Raw genomic sequence first — 19,445 nt, 5'->3', positions numbered from 1 at the left:
TATAGATTAATCGATTAATTGGCGGAGTAGAGGACCTTGTGCATTTCAGGTAAAACAACAACACATTGTCGGAACTAGAAGCACAAGCTTCTAATTCCTAATTCTAATTTAAAGCTTCTTAATTCGGCATGGCCGATTAATTGGGGCCGATTTCAAGTTTTTATAAATCGGTAATTGTCATTTTTGGACGCCGATTATGGCCGATTACATTGCACTCCACGAGGAGACTGCGTGGCAGGCTGACCACTTGTTACGCGAGTGCAGCAAGGAGCCAAGGTAAGTTGCTAGCTAGCATTAAACTTATCTTGTAAAAAAAACAATCAATCTTAACATAATCACCAGTTAGCTACACATGGTTGATGATATTACTAGTTTATCTAGCTTGTCCTGCGTTGCATATAATCAATTCGGTGCCTGTTAATTTATCATTGAATCACAGCCTACTTTGCCAAACAGGTGATTTAACATGTGCATTCGTGAAAAAAAATACTGTCGTTGCACCAATACGTACCTAACCATAAACATCAACGCCTTTCTTAAAATCAATACACATGTAAAACAAATTAAACCTGCATATTTAGTTAATATTGCCTGCTAACATGAATATATTTTAACTAGGGAAATTGTGTCCCTTGTAAATTCATTTAAAAAAATCCTACAATGTGATTTTCTGGATTTTTTTCTCTCATTTTGTCTGTCATAGTTGAAGTGTACCTATGATGAAAATTACAGGCCTCTCATCTTTTTAAGTGGGAGAACTTGCACAATTGGTGTCTGACTAAATACTTTTTTGCCCCACTGTATAATTAAATAAATAACTCTTACAGAATTTCCACGTGGGCGAGGATATTGGAAATGTAAATTGTTAAAACTAGGACAGAAAAATGTATAACTGACTTTTTCCAGACATAACATTAGATACAGCAGATCCCCTTATTGTATGGGACACTTTTAAATGTGCCTTTAGAGGCAAGTCAGTACTCATCCATAAAACAAAAAATATTTAGGTCAATAGAGTCCACATTAACAAAGGAAATTAAAGGACTAACAGAACAGATCGATAGCAATATAAACTGTACCATAGAGGCGCAGAATAAGTTAGAGGAAAAACACAAAGAAATGGAGGAACTTATTCCAGAAAGATCCAGTGTAATATATTATATAAAAATAAAGCGTACTGGATGGAATATGGGGGAAAAAAATACGAATTATTTTCCAATCTTCAATACAGAAATGCGACCCAAAAAAATGTATTGAAACTTGTTACAAATGATGGAGTCACGCATGATTCACTGAATGATATTTTGAGAGAGGAAGTACTTTAAGAATATGTTTTCGTTTGTCTCCTCCATCTCTACTAACCGAAGCTAACTGTATGGATTTTTCTCCAAATAATAATAATAATAATGTAAAATTAACATATGTACAGAAAGACTCATATGAAGGCCAAATTACAGAGAAGAAACTTCTTGATGCAATTAAAGCCTTTAAGTCTGGGAAACCTCCAGGGCTGGATGGCATACCAGTGGAAGTATATCAAACTTTTTAAAAATATATATTGAGAGGACCATTATTAGCCTGTTTTAACCGCTCCTATATAAAATGGTAAATTATCGGACACGTAACAAGGTAGTCTGATATCATTATAAGTGGTATATATAAAGATCCAGTCCATTAAAAAAAATCGGAGGCCTCTTCAGTGTTCAGTGTTGTGATGCAAAAATCCAAAATACGCTAAATGCTTGGCGCATAGAATCTAAAAAAAGTATTGTCAAATATTATTCATCCTAATCAGACAGGTTTTTATTTTACATGGATGATACATTGGAGATAATATAAGACAAGTACTGGAAACAATAGAATACTATGAAATATCGGGGACACCAAGCCTGGTTTTCATAGCTGATTTTGAAAAGGCTTTTTATAAAATATGACTGGATTTTATATATAAATGCCTAGAATATTTCAATGTTGGGGTATCTCTTATAAAAATGGGTTAAAATTATGTATAGTAACCTTAGGTGTAAAATAGTAAATAATGGCTAAATCTCAGAAAGTTTTAAACTGTTAAGAGGAATAAACAAGGTTGTCCACTATCGGTATATCTATTTATTGTTGCCATCGAAATGTTAGCTGTTAAAATGAGATCCAACAATAATATTAAGAGATTAGAAATCCGTGGCTTTTAAACAAGTGTTTCATTGTACGCTGATGATTCGTGTCTTCATTTAAATCAACAACTAGAATCCCTCCACAGCCTCTTAGAGGATCTAGATACTTTTGCTAACCTCTCTGGATTAAAACCAAAGTGTACTATATTACATATTGGATCACAAACAAACAAAAAAATCCAATTTTACATCACCGTGTAGTTTACCAATTAAATGGTCTGACGGGGATGTGGACATACTCGGTATACATATCCCGAAAGAAATTCTCACTCCAATACATTTTTATATAAAGTTAGCAAAAATAGATCTTGCTATCAGGGAAAGGAAAATACCTGTCTATATGTGGAAAAATCACCCTGATTAACTCTTTAGTCATATCACAGTTTACCTATTTGCTTATGGTTTTGCCTACACCTAGCAACCTGCTTATTAAATTATATGGACAAATAAATATTCAATTTTATTTGGAACGGCAAGCCAGACAAAATTGTCGGATGTTTTCGAGGCACAACATTACCGACCATAAAGCGCCAATGTAAACTGAGGTTTTTGAATATAAATATGAACTTTATCGAACATACATGTATTGTGTAACATGAAGTCCTATGAGTGTCATCTGATGAAGATCATAAAAGGTTAGTGATTAATTTTCTCTCTATTTCTGCTTTTTGTGACCCCTCTCTTTGGCTGGAAAATGGCTGTGTGTTTTTTGAGACTAGGCTCTGACCTAACATAAACATATGGTGTGCTTTCGCAGTAAAACCTTTTTGAAATCAGACATGATGGGTAGATTAACAAGAAGTTAAGCTTTAATTTGGTGTATTGCACTTGTGAATGTATGAAAGTTAAATATTTCAAAAAAATATTTGAATTTTGTGCTCTGCCTTTTCAGCGGATGCCAGCTAGCGGAACCACTAGCCCTAACAAGCTAGAGCTGGGTTATTTTTTAAAAATATATTTGCATAATTAACCCAAGATAGACCACAGCTTGTTGTTTCCAATGGGAGAAAATGTATCATAGTGTGCAGATCCAAACATGAGCTGGCGACAGGCGATTGGTTCGTTCTATCATGCATTTCCATATTTCCATTAGGGAACGCCTACTCTGAAGTGGTAACTCAATAAGTCCCTTCACTCCTTATGAACACCATTTTTTTTTTAAACGTTAGCAAAGTCTACAAACAAGCTGTTCGTAACAGATTCTAGTTTTGAAAACAGAAAACAGTTTTGATCTCATCGATGAGAAAATTAGCAGAACGTCGGCCAAAATCCATCTCGCTCCATCTTCTCCCACTGTCGGCCACTGGGCTTCCTCTCACCACCATATTTGAACTTATTCTGTCGTCTCGCCGAAAGATTATCTATTGCCTCAGCAAAACTGAGTATGTGTGTGTGTGCGTGTAAATAGCTAAGGCTCAGACGGCTGTCCCCCTCTTGCCTCATGAATGACATCATTACTGGTTAAAGAGACTGCGCACATTTTTATAATATAAGCCACTGTTGATTTTAATATTGGCTGTACTAGACTTTTAAAACTTTTTTTGTTAGAACAGACTATATGGGGTTGATTATAATGTGTTTTAAAATTATTGTATTTGTTGTGCTGTTTATACTGTTAGAAATGTAGCTTAATTAAATTGATTAATATTATGGTGTTTCTATTCCAAGAAAGATGAAAATGCATTTTACATATGTCTGTGTTTCCTCAGGGTTTCCGTTAGGAAAATATGGCGCTGTACAACGTGACCGGTCGGGAGTAGGCCTAGGCTACTAAGCCTACCTGAATGAATTTTAGAGCTACGTTGCTAACAGACCGTAGCATAGCCTACCTGAATGAATTTTAGAGCTACGTTGCTAACAGACCGTAGCATAGCCTACCTGTGTATTATGCCTAGTGGGATGCTCTGTTGTGTGTTTTTTGTTTTGTGTCTGACAGTTCTACTGTGCTATTATATTCACTCTGTTACGTAGAAGCCTATCATTATGTGATCTCAGCGTCTATATAACTGTATTAAAACGAGCACCATTCACCAGAGTAGCCCTCTACTGCCTAAAGTACAGAAGCAACACGTGTGCAGAAGCTTCGGAATCTTTAGTTTTTTTTTTGAGGGGGGTGGGGGATCTGGGAAAAGTCTGATCTGCAGCCACTCTGTTCAGAATATTCAGTTTTTTTTGAGGGGGGTAGGGGATCTGGGAAAAGTCTGATCTGCAGCCACTCTGTTCAGAATCTTTAGGTAAGCTGGCTGGCTAACTCCTTGATCCTGTTTTGTAGTCTAGCCCTCTGAGAAAGATAAGCCAGTGTTACTGAGCGGACTATCCCTGGCTTGTTGAATACAAAAGAATGGAGAGAAAAAAAAGAAAAAAATTTTTAAAAAAGGACTCACCATCTTTGTCATTGGCTGTTTTCATCTGCTGAATCCTCTCACCGTAGGAGCCTGGCCTAAGGGACGTTACTTTCACTGACTCTGCCTGTCCACGTCTACCTGTACAAGTTGGTTTCTCGGTGTCCATTTCTCTGTGTCCATTCAGCACAATATTAGATCCACTCCACTGTTGGGTCCACTGGGTTACCAGGGAACGGTGCTGAGGGGGAGGGGAGGTGATTGGGTCCAGATCCACATCCGGCCTATGGATCACTACTACCTTCCTGTGCCTCTCTGGGGTTTGTAGTCCTAATTGAGAGAGCGGATTCTTGGTTGGGCTAGGTGGTTGTAGTCCTGACTGAAGGAGCTGGTTGTTGGTCGGGCTGAGAGGCAGGAGAGACTGAGACAGATGAGAGATTACCGCGTCTCGGCTTGAAGAGGCCATGGCACTGAGTCTCTGTGGGGAGATCTGCTCCAGACGGAGAGAGGGAGAGCCCCTGGCCAGGGAAGGCTTAGGGGCGGTGGGGAGGCTGTTGTGGATAACAGCAGTGGGGGACTGTGTGATGTGCGGGAAGCTGGCCTGACTCTGTGGTGTGCGCTGAGGAGTTCCAGGGAAGCCATCGGGGGTGTGGTTCTGGTCCAGGTCTGGAGTGCCTGTCCTGGGGGTGTCGGTCATAGGGGTACCAGCCCTGGAGGTGCTCGTACTAGAGGAGTGAACTTCCTCCAAGTGGTTCAAATGCTGTGGTGAGGAAATAAACCTAAATATTTATTTTTTTACATAACTACTGTGTACATACACAGCAATATCGGAGGTGGAAACCAGGGTCGATCACTAGGAACCAATCAGAAGCAAGCGGGCTGAAAACAGGGACGGTTCTACCTTATTCACTAATGAATAAGACCCATGGCACCAGGAATAATAATGGCACCAGTAATAATAACGGCACCAGGAATAATAAGGCCCCCGGGAATAATAATGGCACCAGGAATAATAATGGCACCAGGAATAATAATGGCACCAGGAATAATAACGGCACCAGGAATAATAACGGCACCAGGAATAATAACGGCACCAGGAATAATAACGGCACCAGGAATAATAACGGCACCAGGAATAATAACGGCACCAGGAATAATAACGGCACCAGGAATAATAACGGCACCAGGAATAATAACGGCACCAGGAATAATAATGGCACCCGGAAGTAAGGCCCCCGGGAATAATAATGGCACCAGGAATAATAATGGCACCAGGAATAATAATGGCACCAGGAAGGAATAATAATGGCACCAGGAATAATAATGGCACCCGGAAGTAAGGCCCTCGGGAATAATAATGGCACCAGGAAGTAAGGAAGTGTTTTTACCTTCAACCTGCTCTTCTCATCCAAGAAGAGTCCTGACTGGAAGTCAAAACGAGAGAGGTCCATGCCACCACGGAGGTATTTGGTCAGTTCAACCTTAGAATATAGAATATAACTTTATTGACCATCCAAGGCAAGACAACATTATTTAGCATCAATGTAAAACATTGCATACAGATCATACACATGCAGCCTACAATACCAGTATCACCCCACTCCTTAGTATCATGGGCCATACCAGTATCACCCCACTCCTTAGTATCATGGGCAATACCAGTATCACCCCACTCCTTAGTATCATGGGCAATACCAGTATCACCCCACTCCTTAGTATCATGGGCCATACCAGTATCTCCAAACCAGTATCATGGGCCATACCAGTATCACCATACCAGTATCACCATACCAGTATCACCCCACTCCTTAGTATCATGGGCCATACCAGTATCTCCCCACTCCTTAGTATCATGGGCCATACCAGTATCACCCCACTCCTTAGTATCATGGGCCATACCAGTATCACCCCACTCCTTAGTATCATGGGCCATACCAGTATCACCATACCAGTATCACCATACCAGTATCTCTATACCAGTATCACCATACCAGTATCTCTATACCAGTATCTCTATACCAGTATCACCCCACTCCTTAGTATCTCCATACCAGTATCTCCATACCAGTATCTCCTTACTTCAAAACCACATGCATTTATTTGTACACGGTACAACACACAATATTTTAGACAATGCAGGTTTTTAAAGGACCAGAGTTTAAAAATCTGTTTATTGGTCGCATACACCGCAGGTGTACGGAAATGCTTATGTTTCTAGCTCCAACAGTGTAGATCTACTAATATAATAACTATACACACAGAATCCAAAAGAAAAGAAAGAAGATATCGTAATGAGTTAGGAATATAAATATACACTAGGTGGTTCGAGTCCTGAATGCTGATTGGCTGACAGCCGTGGTATATCAGCCTTGTGTAACACGGGTATGGAATATTTTTTTATTAAAATTGGTAGACAGTTTGTAATAGCAATTAGGCACCTTGGGGGTTTGTGGTATATGGCCAATATACCACGGCTAATGGTAGCGTCCATGCACTCTGCGTTGAGTCGTGCGATAAGAACAGCACTTAGCCGTGGTGTATTGGACATATATCACAGACCCCCTGAGGTGCCTTATTGCTCTTATAAACTGGTTACCAACGTAAGTAGAACAGTCCCCCAAAAAAATGTTTTTCAAAAGATATGGTTTTTGTCATACCCGTGGTATACGATCTGATCTAGAAGAAAAATAAACGTACATCTATTTAGACGAGGTGCTGGCTAGCGGAGTAGAACACCTATTAAGGCGAGGTGCTGGCTAGCGGAGTAGAACACCTATTTAGGCGAGGTGCTGGCTAGCGGAGTAGAACACCTATTTAGGCGAGGTGCTGGCTAGCGGAGTAGAACACCTATTAAGACGAGGTGCTGGCTAGCGGAGTAGAACACCTATTAAGACGAGGTGCTGGCTAGCGGAGTAGAACACCTATTAAGACGAGGTGCTGGCTAGCGGAGTAGAACACCTATTAAGACGAGGTGCTGGCTAGCGGAGTAGAACACCTATTAAGACGAGGTGCTGGCTAGCGGAGTAGAACACCTATTAAGACGAGGTGCTGGCTAGCGGAGTAGAACACCTATTAAGACGAGGTGCTGGCTAGCGGAGTAGAACACCTATTAAGACGAGGTGCTGGCTAGCGGAGTAGAACACCTATTAAGACGAGGTGCTGGCTAGCGGAGTAGAACACCTATTAAGACGAGGTGCTGGCTAGCGGAGTAGAACACCTATTAAGACGAGGTGCTGGCTAGCGGAGTAGAACACCTATTAAGACGAGGTGCTGGCTAGCGGAGTAGAACACCTATTAAGACGAGGTGCTGGCTAGCGGAGTAGAACACCTATTAAGACGAGGTGCTGGCTAGCGGAGTAGAACACCTATTAAGACGAGGTGCTGGCTAGCGGAGTAGAACACCTATTAAGACGAGGTGCTGGCTAGCGGAGTAGAACACCTATTAAGACGAGGTGCTGGCTAGCGGAGTAGAACACCTATTAAGACGAGGTGCTGGCTAGCGGAGTAGAACACCTATTAAGACGAGGTGCTGGCTAGCGGAGTAGAACACCTATTAAGACGAGGTGCTGGCTAGCGGAGTAGAACACCTATTAAGACGAGGTGCTGGCTAGCGGAGTAGAACACCTATTAAGACGAGGTGCTGGCTAGCGGAGTAGAACACCTATTAAGACTAGGTGCTGGCTAGCGGAGTAGAACACCTATTTAGGCGAGGTGCTGGCTAGCGGAGTAGAACACCTATTTAGGCGAGGTGCTGGCTAGCGGAGTAGAACACCTATTAAGGCGAGGTGCTGGCTAGCGGAGTAGAACACCTATTAAGGCGAGGTGCTGGCTAGCGGAGTAGAACACCTATTAAGACGAGGTGCTGGCTAGCGGAGTAGAACACCTATTAAGACGAGGTGCTGGCTAGCGGAGTAGAACACCTATTAAGACGAGGTGCTGGCTAGCGGAGTAGAACACCTATTAAGACGAGGTGCTGGCTAGCGGAGTAGAACACCTATTAAGACGAGGTGCTGGCTAGCGGAGTAGAACACCTATTAAGACTAGGTGCTGGCTAGCGGAGTAGAACACCTATTTAGGCGAGGTGCTGGCTAGCGGAGTAGAACACCTATTTAGGCGAGGTGCTGGCTAGCGGAGTAGAACACCTATTAAGGCGAGGTGCTGGCTAGCGGAGTAGAACACCTATTAAGGCGAGGTGCTGGCTAGCGGAGTAGAACACCTATTTAGGCGAGGTGCTGGCTAGCGGAGTAGAACACCTATTAAGACGAGGTGCTGGCTAGCGGAGTAGAACACCTATTTAGGCGAGGTGCTGGCTAGCGGAGTAGAACACCTATTTAGGCGAGGTGCTGGCTAGCGGAGTAGAACACCTATTAAGGCGAGGTGCTGGCTAGCGGAGTAGAACACCTATTAAGACGAGGTGCTGGCTAGCGGAGTAGAACACCTATTAAGACGAGGTGCTGGCTAGCGGAGTAGAACACCTATTAAGACGAGGTGCTGGCTAGCGGAGTAGAACACCTATTAAGACGAGGTGCTGGCTAGCGGAGTAGAACACCTATTAAGACGAGGTGCTGGCTAGCGGAGTAGAACACCTATTAAGACGAGGTGCTGGCTAGCGGAGTAGAACACCTATTAAGACGAGGTGCTGGCTAGCGGAGTAGAACACCTATTAAGACGAGGTGCTGGCTAGCGGAGTAGAACACCTATTAAGACGAGGTGCTGGCTAGCGGAGTAGAACACCTATTAAGACGAGGTGCTGGCTAGCGGAGTAGAACACCTATTAAGACGAGGTGCTGGCTAGCGGAGTAGAACACCTATTAAGACGAGGTGCTGGCTAGCGGAGTAGAACACCTATTTAGGCGAGGTGCTGGCTAGCGGAGTAGAACACCTATTAAGACGAGGTGTTGGCTAGCGGAGTAGAACACCTATTAAGACGAGGTGCTGGCTAGCGGAGTAGAACACCTATTAAGACGAGGTGCTGGCTAGCGGAGTAGAACACCTATTAAGGCGAGGTGCTGGCTAGCGGAGTAGAACACCTATTGAGGCGAGGTGCTGGCTAGCGGAGTAGAACACCTATTAAGACGAGGTGCTGGCTAGAGGTGCTGGCTAGAGGTGCTGGCTAGAGGTGCTGGCTAGAGGTGCTGGCTAGCGGAGTAGAAACTTGAAAATAAAAGAGAGCCGCACACTCTAGGAGCTCAGATGCAACAATGTAATTACCAACGTTTGGACAGCCAAGCTGTCTTCATCAGGGTATTATCAAACACTGCGGGATGACTCGTTTATATAGTGTCAAAAGACACAGGTGTCTGTAATCATGGCCAGGAGTGGCCTAATACCATTGGTTAATAATCAATTATTAAAATGTCATACAAAGAGCAGCATACAAACAACAAATGGATAGCATACTATCATAGATTCATTTGACTATACAAGTTTACAAACAATTACAATGGCAAAGTCACAATAATCACAAGAATGGCTTCAGATTGAGTCTACGTTGAGACCGAAGGGCGCAAGGGTCATTAAGTTAAAGATCCAGGCAGCCTCTCGTTTTAACAATAAATTATCAAGGTCACCCCCTCTCCTAGGGAGGGTGACATGTTCGATGCCAATATAACGCAGAGATGAAATCGAGTGGCCTGCCTCCAAGAAGTGGGCCGCAACTGGATAAGTAAAGTTTTTACACCTAATGGTGCTACGATGCTCTGAGATACGTACTTTTAATTCGCGCTTTGTTTTACCTACATCATTTTTACCACAAGGACCAGTTATAAGATAAATAACTGCCTTAGTGGAGCACGTAATAACACCTTTTATTGGGATCGATTTGATATACCACGGCTTTCAGCCAATTAGCGTTCAGGACTCTTTACCACATGATTGAACACCTGCTCTTTCTACGACATAGACTGACCAGGTGAATCCAGGTGAATCCAGGTGAATCCAGGTGAATCCCTTTATTGAGGTCACCTGTTAAATCCACGTCAAACATTAATTCATACCTGACCGCTACCCCCTTTCTCGCTGTAGAAGTATTTAGCAGTGTTCACCTTGCTCCTCATGCGGTCCCCACAAGGACTGCAGTAGTACGTGTCCCACTTCCTCTTAGCGGGCAGGGTGGTTGAGCGCCGGAACACCACTTTGCGTTTCCAGCCCAGCCCTAAAGAGGAGCAATCTTCCCAGTCGTCGTCAGCCTGTACCGGAACCTTCCACCTCCACCTGCGCTTAGGAGCCGGTCTGGACAAAGGATAACGTATGTCTGAGCCAGAACAACCCACATAACACTAGTCGATCTCCTGTTTCTGTAGTGAGACAGCTTGATGTACCAGAACAACCCATATAACAGGAGTCGATCTCCTGTTTCTGTAGTGAGACAGCTTGATGTACCATGACACCCCCTGGACAGGACACTAGTCTGTCTCCTGTTTCTGTAGTGCGACAGCTTGATGTACCAGTCCACCTGGGGCGGCAGGGTAGCCTAGTGGTTAGAGCATTGGACTAGTAACTGGAAGGTTGCAAGTTCAAACCCCCGAGCTGACATGGTACAAATATGTCGTTCTGCCCCTGAACAGGCAGTTAGCCTAGGAACAGTGGGTTGTCATTGAAAATAAGAATTTGTTCTGAACTGACTTGCATAGTAAAATAAAGGTAAAAAAATAAAAATATCACAGGGCTCGGTTAATGAGACAACTGTTCTTAAAAACCAAAAGAATGTGGCAGAATGCAGACACTAACAAATGTAATAAATAATAAAAACGATGACCATTTTACATTTCAGTCAGATAGTAGACGCTCTAAAATCCAGAGAATTTAGTGGGGAAAACAACCAGAATTCAGTCATTACAAGTAGCCACTATCAGCTAAATCAGTTACCAGGAAGATCAAGTGTGAGTGAAGAAATTAAATTCCATACCTCTGTTCATTATCACGCTCCTCCATCTCTTCCCCATCGTCAATGTCGTCCTCCCCCAGGGGCTCAGACCAGGCTCCAGGCGGCCCATCCAGACACCTCCCTCCTTCCCTTGTCCCCTGGGTCAAAACCAGTCGTTCACTGGAGACCGTGTGCATCTGGACCTCTGCTCCTAGAGGGAGCATGTCGCTCTCCAGCTGGATCAGCGCCTCTTCAACACGGGTCTGTCGCGTTACAGAACATTCAGATGGAAATGGTGTCAACTCTAGTCACTGTTCAGGAGGATGTAATGCCACAGAACATTCAGATAGAAATGGTGTCAACTCTAGTCACTGTTCAGGAGGATGTAATGCCACAGAACATTCAGATAGAAATGGTGTCAACTCTAGTCACTGTTCAGGAGGATGTAATGCCACAGAACATTCAGATAGAAATGGTGTCAACTCTAGTCACTGTTCAGGAGGATGTAATGCCACAGAACATTCAGATAGAAATGGGGTGTAGAACATATATGATTCTCTCAAAATAGGAAAAAATGCTAGCTTAAATATATATATATATAAAAATAGTCTTGTTGCAGGTACGTTGGAATAATTTGATGACATTTTTAAAAAACACTTTTTTTTTTTAAAGACCTGCTATAGCTGAATAAACTGAAATTATGGTGCCAAGAGTGTAAAATGTATACAATGTAATTCCTATGTAAATGACTGTAAATTGCTTAGGATAAAAGTGTCTGCCTAATGGCATATGTTAATATATAATACTTTTCTTTAAAGTTACAATTGTCTGTTGGATAAAATAAAGAGTGAGCTCTGTCTGTTTTCTTTCTGCAATGTTCAAAACCGTCTTTCAGATCACTGAAAACACCCCTCACTCACCTCTTCTTCAGCCCCGGCCGGGTCTCCCTGATTGGCTCCCTCTCCGAGGTCTGGAGCCTGATTGGCCGCGTGGCTCAGGGGCGTGTCCTCCTCCAGAGCAATGTGTCGTGCCACCATCCTACCCTCTACTGTGTCTCTCCTTAGGATGAGCAGTTTAGGGCGCTTCCTGTCCATGTCGGGTCGAATGTAATCTAGTTAAGCCTACTCACTGTTTATCATCCATGTTCAGTAACGTTACTGACTCACAGCAAACACAGGTCCTCCTCTGTTCTCGCCTGTAGCCTTACGACCTATGAAGGTCTATACACAAAGTCTCTAGTCTCTTCATCTTGGCATTTGTGGTGGTAAGGGGTTTGGGTGGGGTCAGCTGATGTTTGGAACACTCTAAAATAAAGGGCAAAAAATGTCAGTCGGTATCATTATTTATTATAAAATAGAAAGAACAAGGTAACAAATGGACAGTTCTGAAATTATCAATATATAACCTACATTCAAAATGTTAATTCAAAAAATCTCAACCATTGACAACGATTGCTAGGACCAAACATGTAATTTACTGTGAACTAACATGCAAGGGCATACGTTACATAGAAACAACAAGAAAACCATGGATATTGGCTCGATTGAAACCCATCAATCTGGAGCTTGGCGTTCACCCATGTGGGTTTCCAAGGCTACACGCTGGTGCCTTGGCGATATGTTTAGCACCGGAGAAGAAGAAAAAAAATATGTGGTTGCCATGGTGATCACAGCGCACTGATCGAGGGCGGCAGAACAAAACAAAAACACTTGTCTGCAGAAAAGCAGCAGCATAATAACGTAATGCTGACACCACTTTCCAAGATAACAGGACATGAGTGGAAAAAAGGCCTAATGGATCATTTATAAACAAGCTTATTAGAAAAAATAATTACCAGGGAGGGCGTGGGAAATGTAATACCTAAATTATTAAGCCTACACCTGCAGAGTTAGAATATTACAGGCCTTTGGGGTTGCTCTTCGAAGTTTAAACCCTGCCCGTGTTTTAAATCCAACCAATCACCTGGCGGCTTAAATTAATCAATTAGTCATATTGACTAATTAAACTTCAAAACTCACAAGGAACCCCACATCATCAAGCTTTAAACACAGTGCTAGTAAAGTGGGAACTGGCTGGTATATTTTTGTCAAAAGCCATTTGTCAACGTGCTTTGCAGAATAGGTTGTATGGTGTCTGTTCACAACACTGCTAATCAATTCAGTCTTTGCCTAAATCAAACTTTCTCTAGGTCTCCAAAGCAAGAGGCAAACCTTCTGGCATTATAACAGTCAAATTCAAATTTTTCAATTAAAAATGGGGGGGCCCGCCCTACCTTATAGAATGGTAGGGGAAACACTGAATCAATGACTGCAGCACTGTGCTCAAATCACAATGGAGCACAGCCCCTTGTATACAGGAGTGTATAGGAATGCACTAAGTCCCTCTGGAAAAGTGTCTGCTAAGATGTCAAAAATATAAATAGAACTAAGAAAAACCTCAATATCATCATGAAAATATGTTTGGGTTATTGTAATAATATTATCTGGTAGGCTATTTAAGACTGACTAGTGTCAGATCTCCTTATCAACCTGTAGTTGATGAATGGGCCATCTGCCAAGTTCGTGTTAGTTACAGCCTTGACAAACTCAAAACACACTGTAGTTAGCTAGTAGCACGGCCAGCTGTTTCGAACTGCGGCAATGAAATCACTACAACTTCATCTGATTGTAGTGTTGTTTTGATGAACATTACCAACACGTTTGATACATAGCTAGTGACCCAAAAAGCTGTTATCTACCAAACTCTTAAAAACAACAACTGGAAACATGGCTTGGTTGTTGCTAGTCATTAACATGGGTAGGCGTGCATCGAAGCACTGTAGCAACAAAAAAAAACACACACAAAAAAAAACCACTTTCATGTTCCATCCGCCATGATTCAGCCTGGTCGTCGGATCCATGTGACTCACAACAACAGGGGATGTATTCATTACACAGATTCTGTTGCATAACGTTTACGGTTTGTGAAACCCGTTTTTTTTTTCTCTCCCCGCAAACGCTCTTCGACGTCACGTAAAAACTGGGTACTTAAACGGAAGTTGTAGTTCCCTTTGAAATGGTATGGTTTCCACGCGTTGCCATTCCAATCTGAATAGTCTGCGAAGTGCTGTCTCTGAAGTGAGGACCCCGGTGCTGGGTTTCTTCAACCTCTTCCATACGTGTATTTATTTTTAACAATATTTTTTAAGAGACACTACTGAACTACAACTTATTTTTTGAGAACAAAACGGAACTCAAAAGCGTTTGAAGTAACGTTTCTGTTCCACAGACAAAACGTTTTGCAGCAGAATCAACGTAATGAATATACCCTTCCTCGTTGTGTAGGACCCTCCTCTGCTGCTCACTCCCCCTCTCTCCGTTCTCCGTCCACGGCTCCGTGTGTTTTCCCCTCGGCGCTACGACTGAAAAACTGCTCATTGCAGGAGAATGTTATGCGCTACTCAGATTTATTTCTTCTAATTCTCATGTTATAATGATTCTGTTTTGAAAAAAACTCCATTCGTGATTTTTTTTGGGTCAGCGATGTAGCGCCAATCTTTGTTAATAATTTGCAACGTTGCAACAAATGTAAACAAACCCTCTAAAATGGACAGAAATTCGTTGAAAATACTCACACAGTAAAGCTTCTTCCATCGCGGCCGAAATCACGTTCGATCGTCTTCCTGTTCTCGTTTCCTTTTTTTTCTTCAGGGGACTAATGTGTTGAACTGGGCATGTGCAGAACGAGCGGGAAGGGACGGCGATCGGCAAGATAATAAAAAAAAAAAAAATAATAATTAAAGTATCGGCCAATTTGTATCGAGTCCAACTTTGAATGGTGACCGAGTTAAGTGCACGATGACCAGTGCATCATGGGACTTAATGTCTCTGAATATTATAAATGTTGCTACCTTAGTGAAGAATGATGGCAGAGGATCACGAACATGTTTAGACTCAATAAGACTAATGCCCTGATAAGACTAATTAGCCTACCCCATGATCAAACATTGCGACCCTTTCCCTTCTACGCAATCCCTTTGAGGGTCGGTGAGAACGTCAGAAAATGCGGTCTCTGTTGAATAGTATATATATTGGGGGAGGGGTCACGCTCATGAATGGAATCGGACCTATACCATTTATTTGATTATTATTATCTGGTATGATAATCGATTTGTTCATTTGACATTTTAGTCATTTAGCAGACGCTGTTATCCAGAGCAATTTACAGTTTGTGCATTCATCGTAAGATAGCTTGGCGAGACAACCCCATATCGCAGTCATAGTCCGTACATTTTTCCTCAATGTAGCTATCAGAAAAGCCAGCAAAACTGACGAGGAACAAACTGATTTTAGATCTTGAAAAAGAGGCCTATTCTAAAAACAAATATGGATGAACCAATATCTGGAAGTAGGCCATCACACCCAACCATTTGTGCTGTAAAATGAATAGGATATCCATTCAAATGTCTCATTGGCAGGTTTTAATTTGTCACATAATTCCTAAACTCCATTCCAATACTTGGTTAAGAAGAAAAAGATGTAATGTTGACTTCGGCAATAAAATACCATAAAACACATTAACACCGTCAGTAACATGATGTCAGACAACACTTGAAAACGCTCTTCGACAGTTTGTGGGAAAATAGGAAACATACACATGTAGCTCCTCATGTTGCTTTGTCCACACCATGAATCCCTGTGTACAAGTCGAAGTCGTCGTAAGTTTACATACACCTTCGCCAAATACATTTACTCACTTTTTCACAATTCCTGACATTTAATCCAAGTACAAATTCCCCGTCTTAGGTCAGTTAGGATCACCACTTTATTTTAAGAATGTGAAATGTCACAAAAATAGTAGAGATAATTATTTATTTCATCTTTTATTTCTTTCATCACATTCCCAGTGGGTCAGAAGTTTACATACACTCAATTAGTATTTGGTAGCATTGCCTTTAAATTGTTTAACTTGGGTCAAACATTTCAGTTAGCCTTCCACAAGCTTCCCACAATAAGTTGGGTGAATTTTGGCCCATTCCTCCTGACAGAGCTGGTGTAACTGAGTCAGGTTTGTAGGCCTCCTTGCTCACACACTGATTCAGTTCTCCATACGCTTTTTCAGTTCTACCCACAAATCTTCCATAGGATTGAGGTCAGGGCTTTGTGATGGCCACTCCAATACCTTGACTTTGTTGTCCTTAAGCCATTTTTCCACAACTTTGGAAGTATGCTTGGGGTCATTGTCCAATTGGAAGAACCATTTGCGAACAAGTTTAACTTCCTGACTGATGTCTTGAGATGTTGCTTCAATATATCCACATAATTTCCCTCCCTCATGATGCCATCTATTTTGTGAAGCGCACCAGTCCCTCCTGCAGCAAAGCACCCCTGTGCTTCACAGTTGGGATGGGGTTCTTCGGCTTGCAAGCCTCCCCCTTCTTCGGCTTGCAAGCCTCCCCCCAAACATAATGATGGTCATTATGGCCAAACAGTTCTATTTTTGTTTCATCAGACCAGAGGACACTTCTCCCAAAAGTACGATCTTTGTCCCCATGTGCAGTTGCAAACCGTAGTCTGGCTTTTTTATGGCAGTTTTGGAGCAGTGGCTTCTTCCTTGCTGAGTGGCCTTTCAGGTTATGTCGATATAGGACTTGTTTTACTGTGGATATAGATACTTATATACCTGTTTCCTCGCGCATCTTCACAAGTTCCTTTGCTGTTGTTCTGGGATTGATTTGCACTTTTCGCACCAAAGTACATTAATCTCTAGGAGACAGAAAGTGTCTCCTTCCTGATCGGTATGACTGCTGTGTGGTCCCATGGTGTTCATACTTGCATACTATTGTTTGTAAAGATGAACGTGGTACCTTCAGGCATTTGGAAAATGAACCAGACTTGTGGTCTACAATCTATTTTCTGAGGTCTTGGCTGATTTCTTTTGATTTCCACATGATGTCAAGTAAAGAGAGACTGAGTTTGAAGGATAGGCCTTGAAATACATCCACAGGTACACCTCCAATTGACTCAAATGATGTCAATTAGCCTATCAAAAGCTTCTAAAGCCATGTAAACAATTGTTGGAAAAATGACTTGTGTCATGCACAAAGTAGACGTCCTAACCGACTGGCCAAAACTATAGTTTGTTAACAAGACATTTGTGAAGTGGTTGAAAAACGAGTTTTAATGACTCCAACCTAAGTGTATGTAAACTTCTGACTTCAACCGAATGTGTCCCAAATGGCAACCTGTTCCCTTTATAGTGCACTACTTTTGACCAGGGCCTGTCGTGCTCTATGTAGGATGCCATTTGGGGATGTAGCCCATGTGAAATGTATAGGTCTACCTACAGCTGGTGTTCCCACATAACTAGTTCTCAGAGAGAGAGAACACAGAACTAGTTCTCAGAGAGAGAGAACAGATAACCAGTTCTCTGAGAGAGAGAGAACAGATAACTAGTTCTCCGAGAGAGAGAGAACAGATAACTAGTTCTCAGAGAGAGAGAACAGATAACTAGTTCTCAGAGAGAGAGAGAACAGATAACTAGTTCTCAGAGAGAGAGAGAGAACAGATAACTAGTTCTCAGAGAGAGAGAGAACAGATAACTAGGTCTCAGAGAGAGAGATAACAGATAACTAGGTCTCAGAGAGAGATAACACATAACTAGTTCTCAGAGAGAGAACAGAGAACTAGTTCTCAGAGAGAGAGAACAGATAACTAGTTCTCAGAGAGAGAGAGAACATAGAACTAGGTCTCAGAGAGAGAGAACACAGAACTAGGTCTCAGAGAGAGAGAACAGATAATTAGGTCTCAGAGAGAGAGAACAGATAACTAGTTCTCAGAGAGAGAGAACAGATAACTAGTTCTCAGAGAGAGAGAACACAGAACTAGGTCTCAGAGAGAGAACAGATAACTAGTTCTCAGAGAGAGAGAACAGATAACTAGTTCTCAGAGAGAGAGAACACAGAACTAGTTCTCAGAGAGAGAGAACAGATAACTAGGTCTCAGAGAGAGAGAACAGATAACTAGGTCTCAGAGAGAGATAACAGATAACTAGTTCTCAGAGAGAGAGAACAGATAACTAGGTCTCAGAGAGAGAGAACAGATAACTAGGTCTCAGAGAGAGAGAGAACAGATAACTAGGTCTCAGAGAGAGAGAGAGAACAGATAACTAGGTCTCAGAGAGAGAGAGAGAACAGATAACTAGTTCTCAGAGAGAGAGAACAGATAACTAGTTCTCAGAGAGAGAGAACAGATAACTAGGTCTCAGAGAGAGAGAACAGATAACTAGGTCTCAGAGAGAGAGAACAGATAACTAGGCCTCAGAGAGAGAGGCCACATAACAAGGTCTCAGAGAGAGAGAACAGATAACTAGGTCTCAGAGAGAGAACAGATAACTAGGTCTCAGAGAGAGAGGCCACATAACAAGGTCTCAGAGAGAGAGAACAGATAACTAGGTCTCAGATAGAGAGAACAGATAACTAGGTCTCAGAGAGAGAGAACAGATAACTAGGTCTCAGAGAGAGAGGCCACATAACAAGGTCTCAGAGAGAGAGAACAGATAACTAGGTCTCAGAGAGAGAGGCCACATAACAAGGTCTCAGAGAGAGAGGCCACATAACAAGGTCTCAGAGAGAGAGAACAGATAACTAGGTCTCAGAGAGAGAGGCCACATAACAAGGTCTCAGAGAGAGAGGCCACATAACAAGGTCTCAGAGAGAGAGAACAGAGAACTAGTTCTCAGAGAGAGAGAACAGATAACTAGTTCTCAGAGAGAGAGAGAACATAGAACTAGGTCTCAGAGAGAGAGAACACAGAACTAGGTCTCAGAGAGAGAGAACAGATAATTAGGTCTCAGAGAGAGAGAACAGATAACTAGTTCTCAGAGAGAGAGAACAGATAACTAGTTCTCAGAGAGAGAGAACACAGAACTAGGTCTCAGAGAGAGAACAGATAACTAGTTCTCAGAGAGAGAGAACAGATAACTAGTTCTCAGAGAGAGAGAACACAGAACTAGTTCTCAGAGAGAGAGAACAGATAACTAGGTCTCAGAGAGAGAGAACAGATAACTAGGTCTCAGAGAGAGATAACA

General features: G+C 42.3%; 1 protein-coding gene across 4 annotated transcripts in view; it reads right to left on the bottom strand.

Moving 5' to 3' along the window:
• mbd1a (methyl-CpG binding domain protein 1a) overlaps positions 1-15,092 on the bottom strand; it is a 47,472-nt gene extending 32,380 nt beyond the window's left edge. For all 4 annotated transcript variants that reach the window (XM_020507042.2, XM_031794875.1, XM_031794876.1 and 1 more), the window contains exons 1-6: positions 14,992-15,092; positions 12,299-12,682; positions 11,421-11,641; positions 10,558-10,744; positions 5,902-5,994; positions 4,556-5,273 (exon numbers count right to left, since the gene is read on the bottom strand). In XM_020507042.2, coding sequence (XP_020362631.2) covers positions 4,556-5,273; positions 5,902-5,994; positions 10,558-10,744; positions 11,421-11,641; positions 12,299-12,472 — 1,393 coding nt within the window. In that variant the 5' untranslated portion in view covers positions 12,473-12,682; positions 14,992-15,092. The remainder of the gene's footprint in view (positions 1-4,555; positions 5,274-5,901; positions 5,995-10,557; positions 10,745-11,420; positions 11,642-12,298; positions 12,683-14,991) is intronic.
• Between the last annotated feature and the right edge of the window lie 4,353 nt (positions 15,093-19,445).

Source organism: Oncorhynchus kisutch, linkage group LG17 (assembly GCF_002021735.2).
Source record: "Oncorhynchus kisutch isolate 150728-3 linkage group LG17, Okis_V2, whole genome shotgun sequence".
Classification (NCBI taxonomy): Eukaryota; Metazoa; Chordata; class Actinopteri; order Salmoniformes; family Salmonidae; genus Oncorhynchus; species Oncorhynchus kisutch.
The sequence above is the reverse complement of the archived record's forward strand: the minus strand, read 5'-3'. Positions and strand labels throughout refer to the sequence as shown.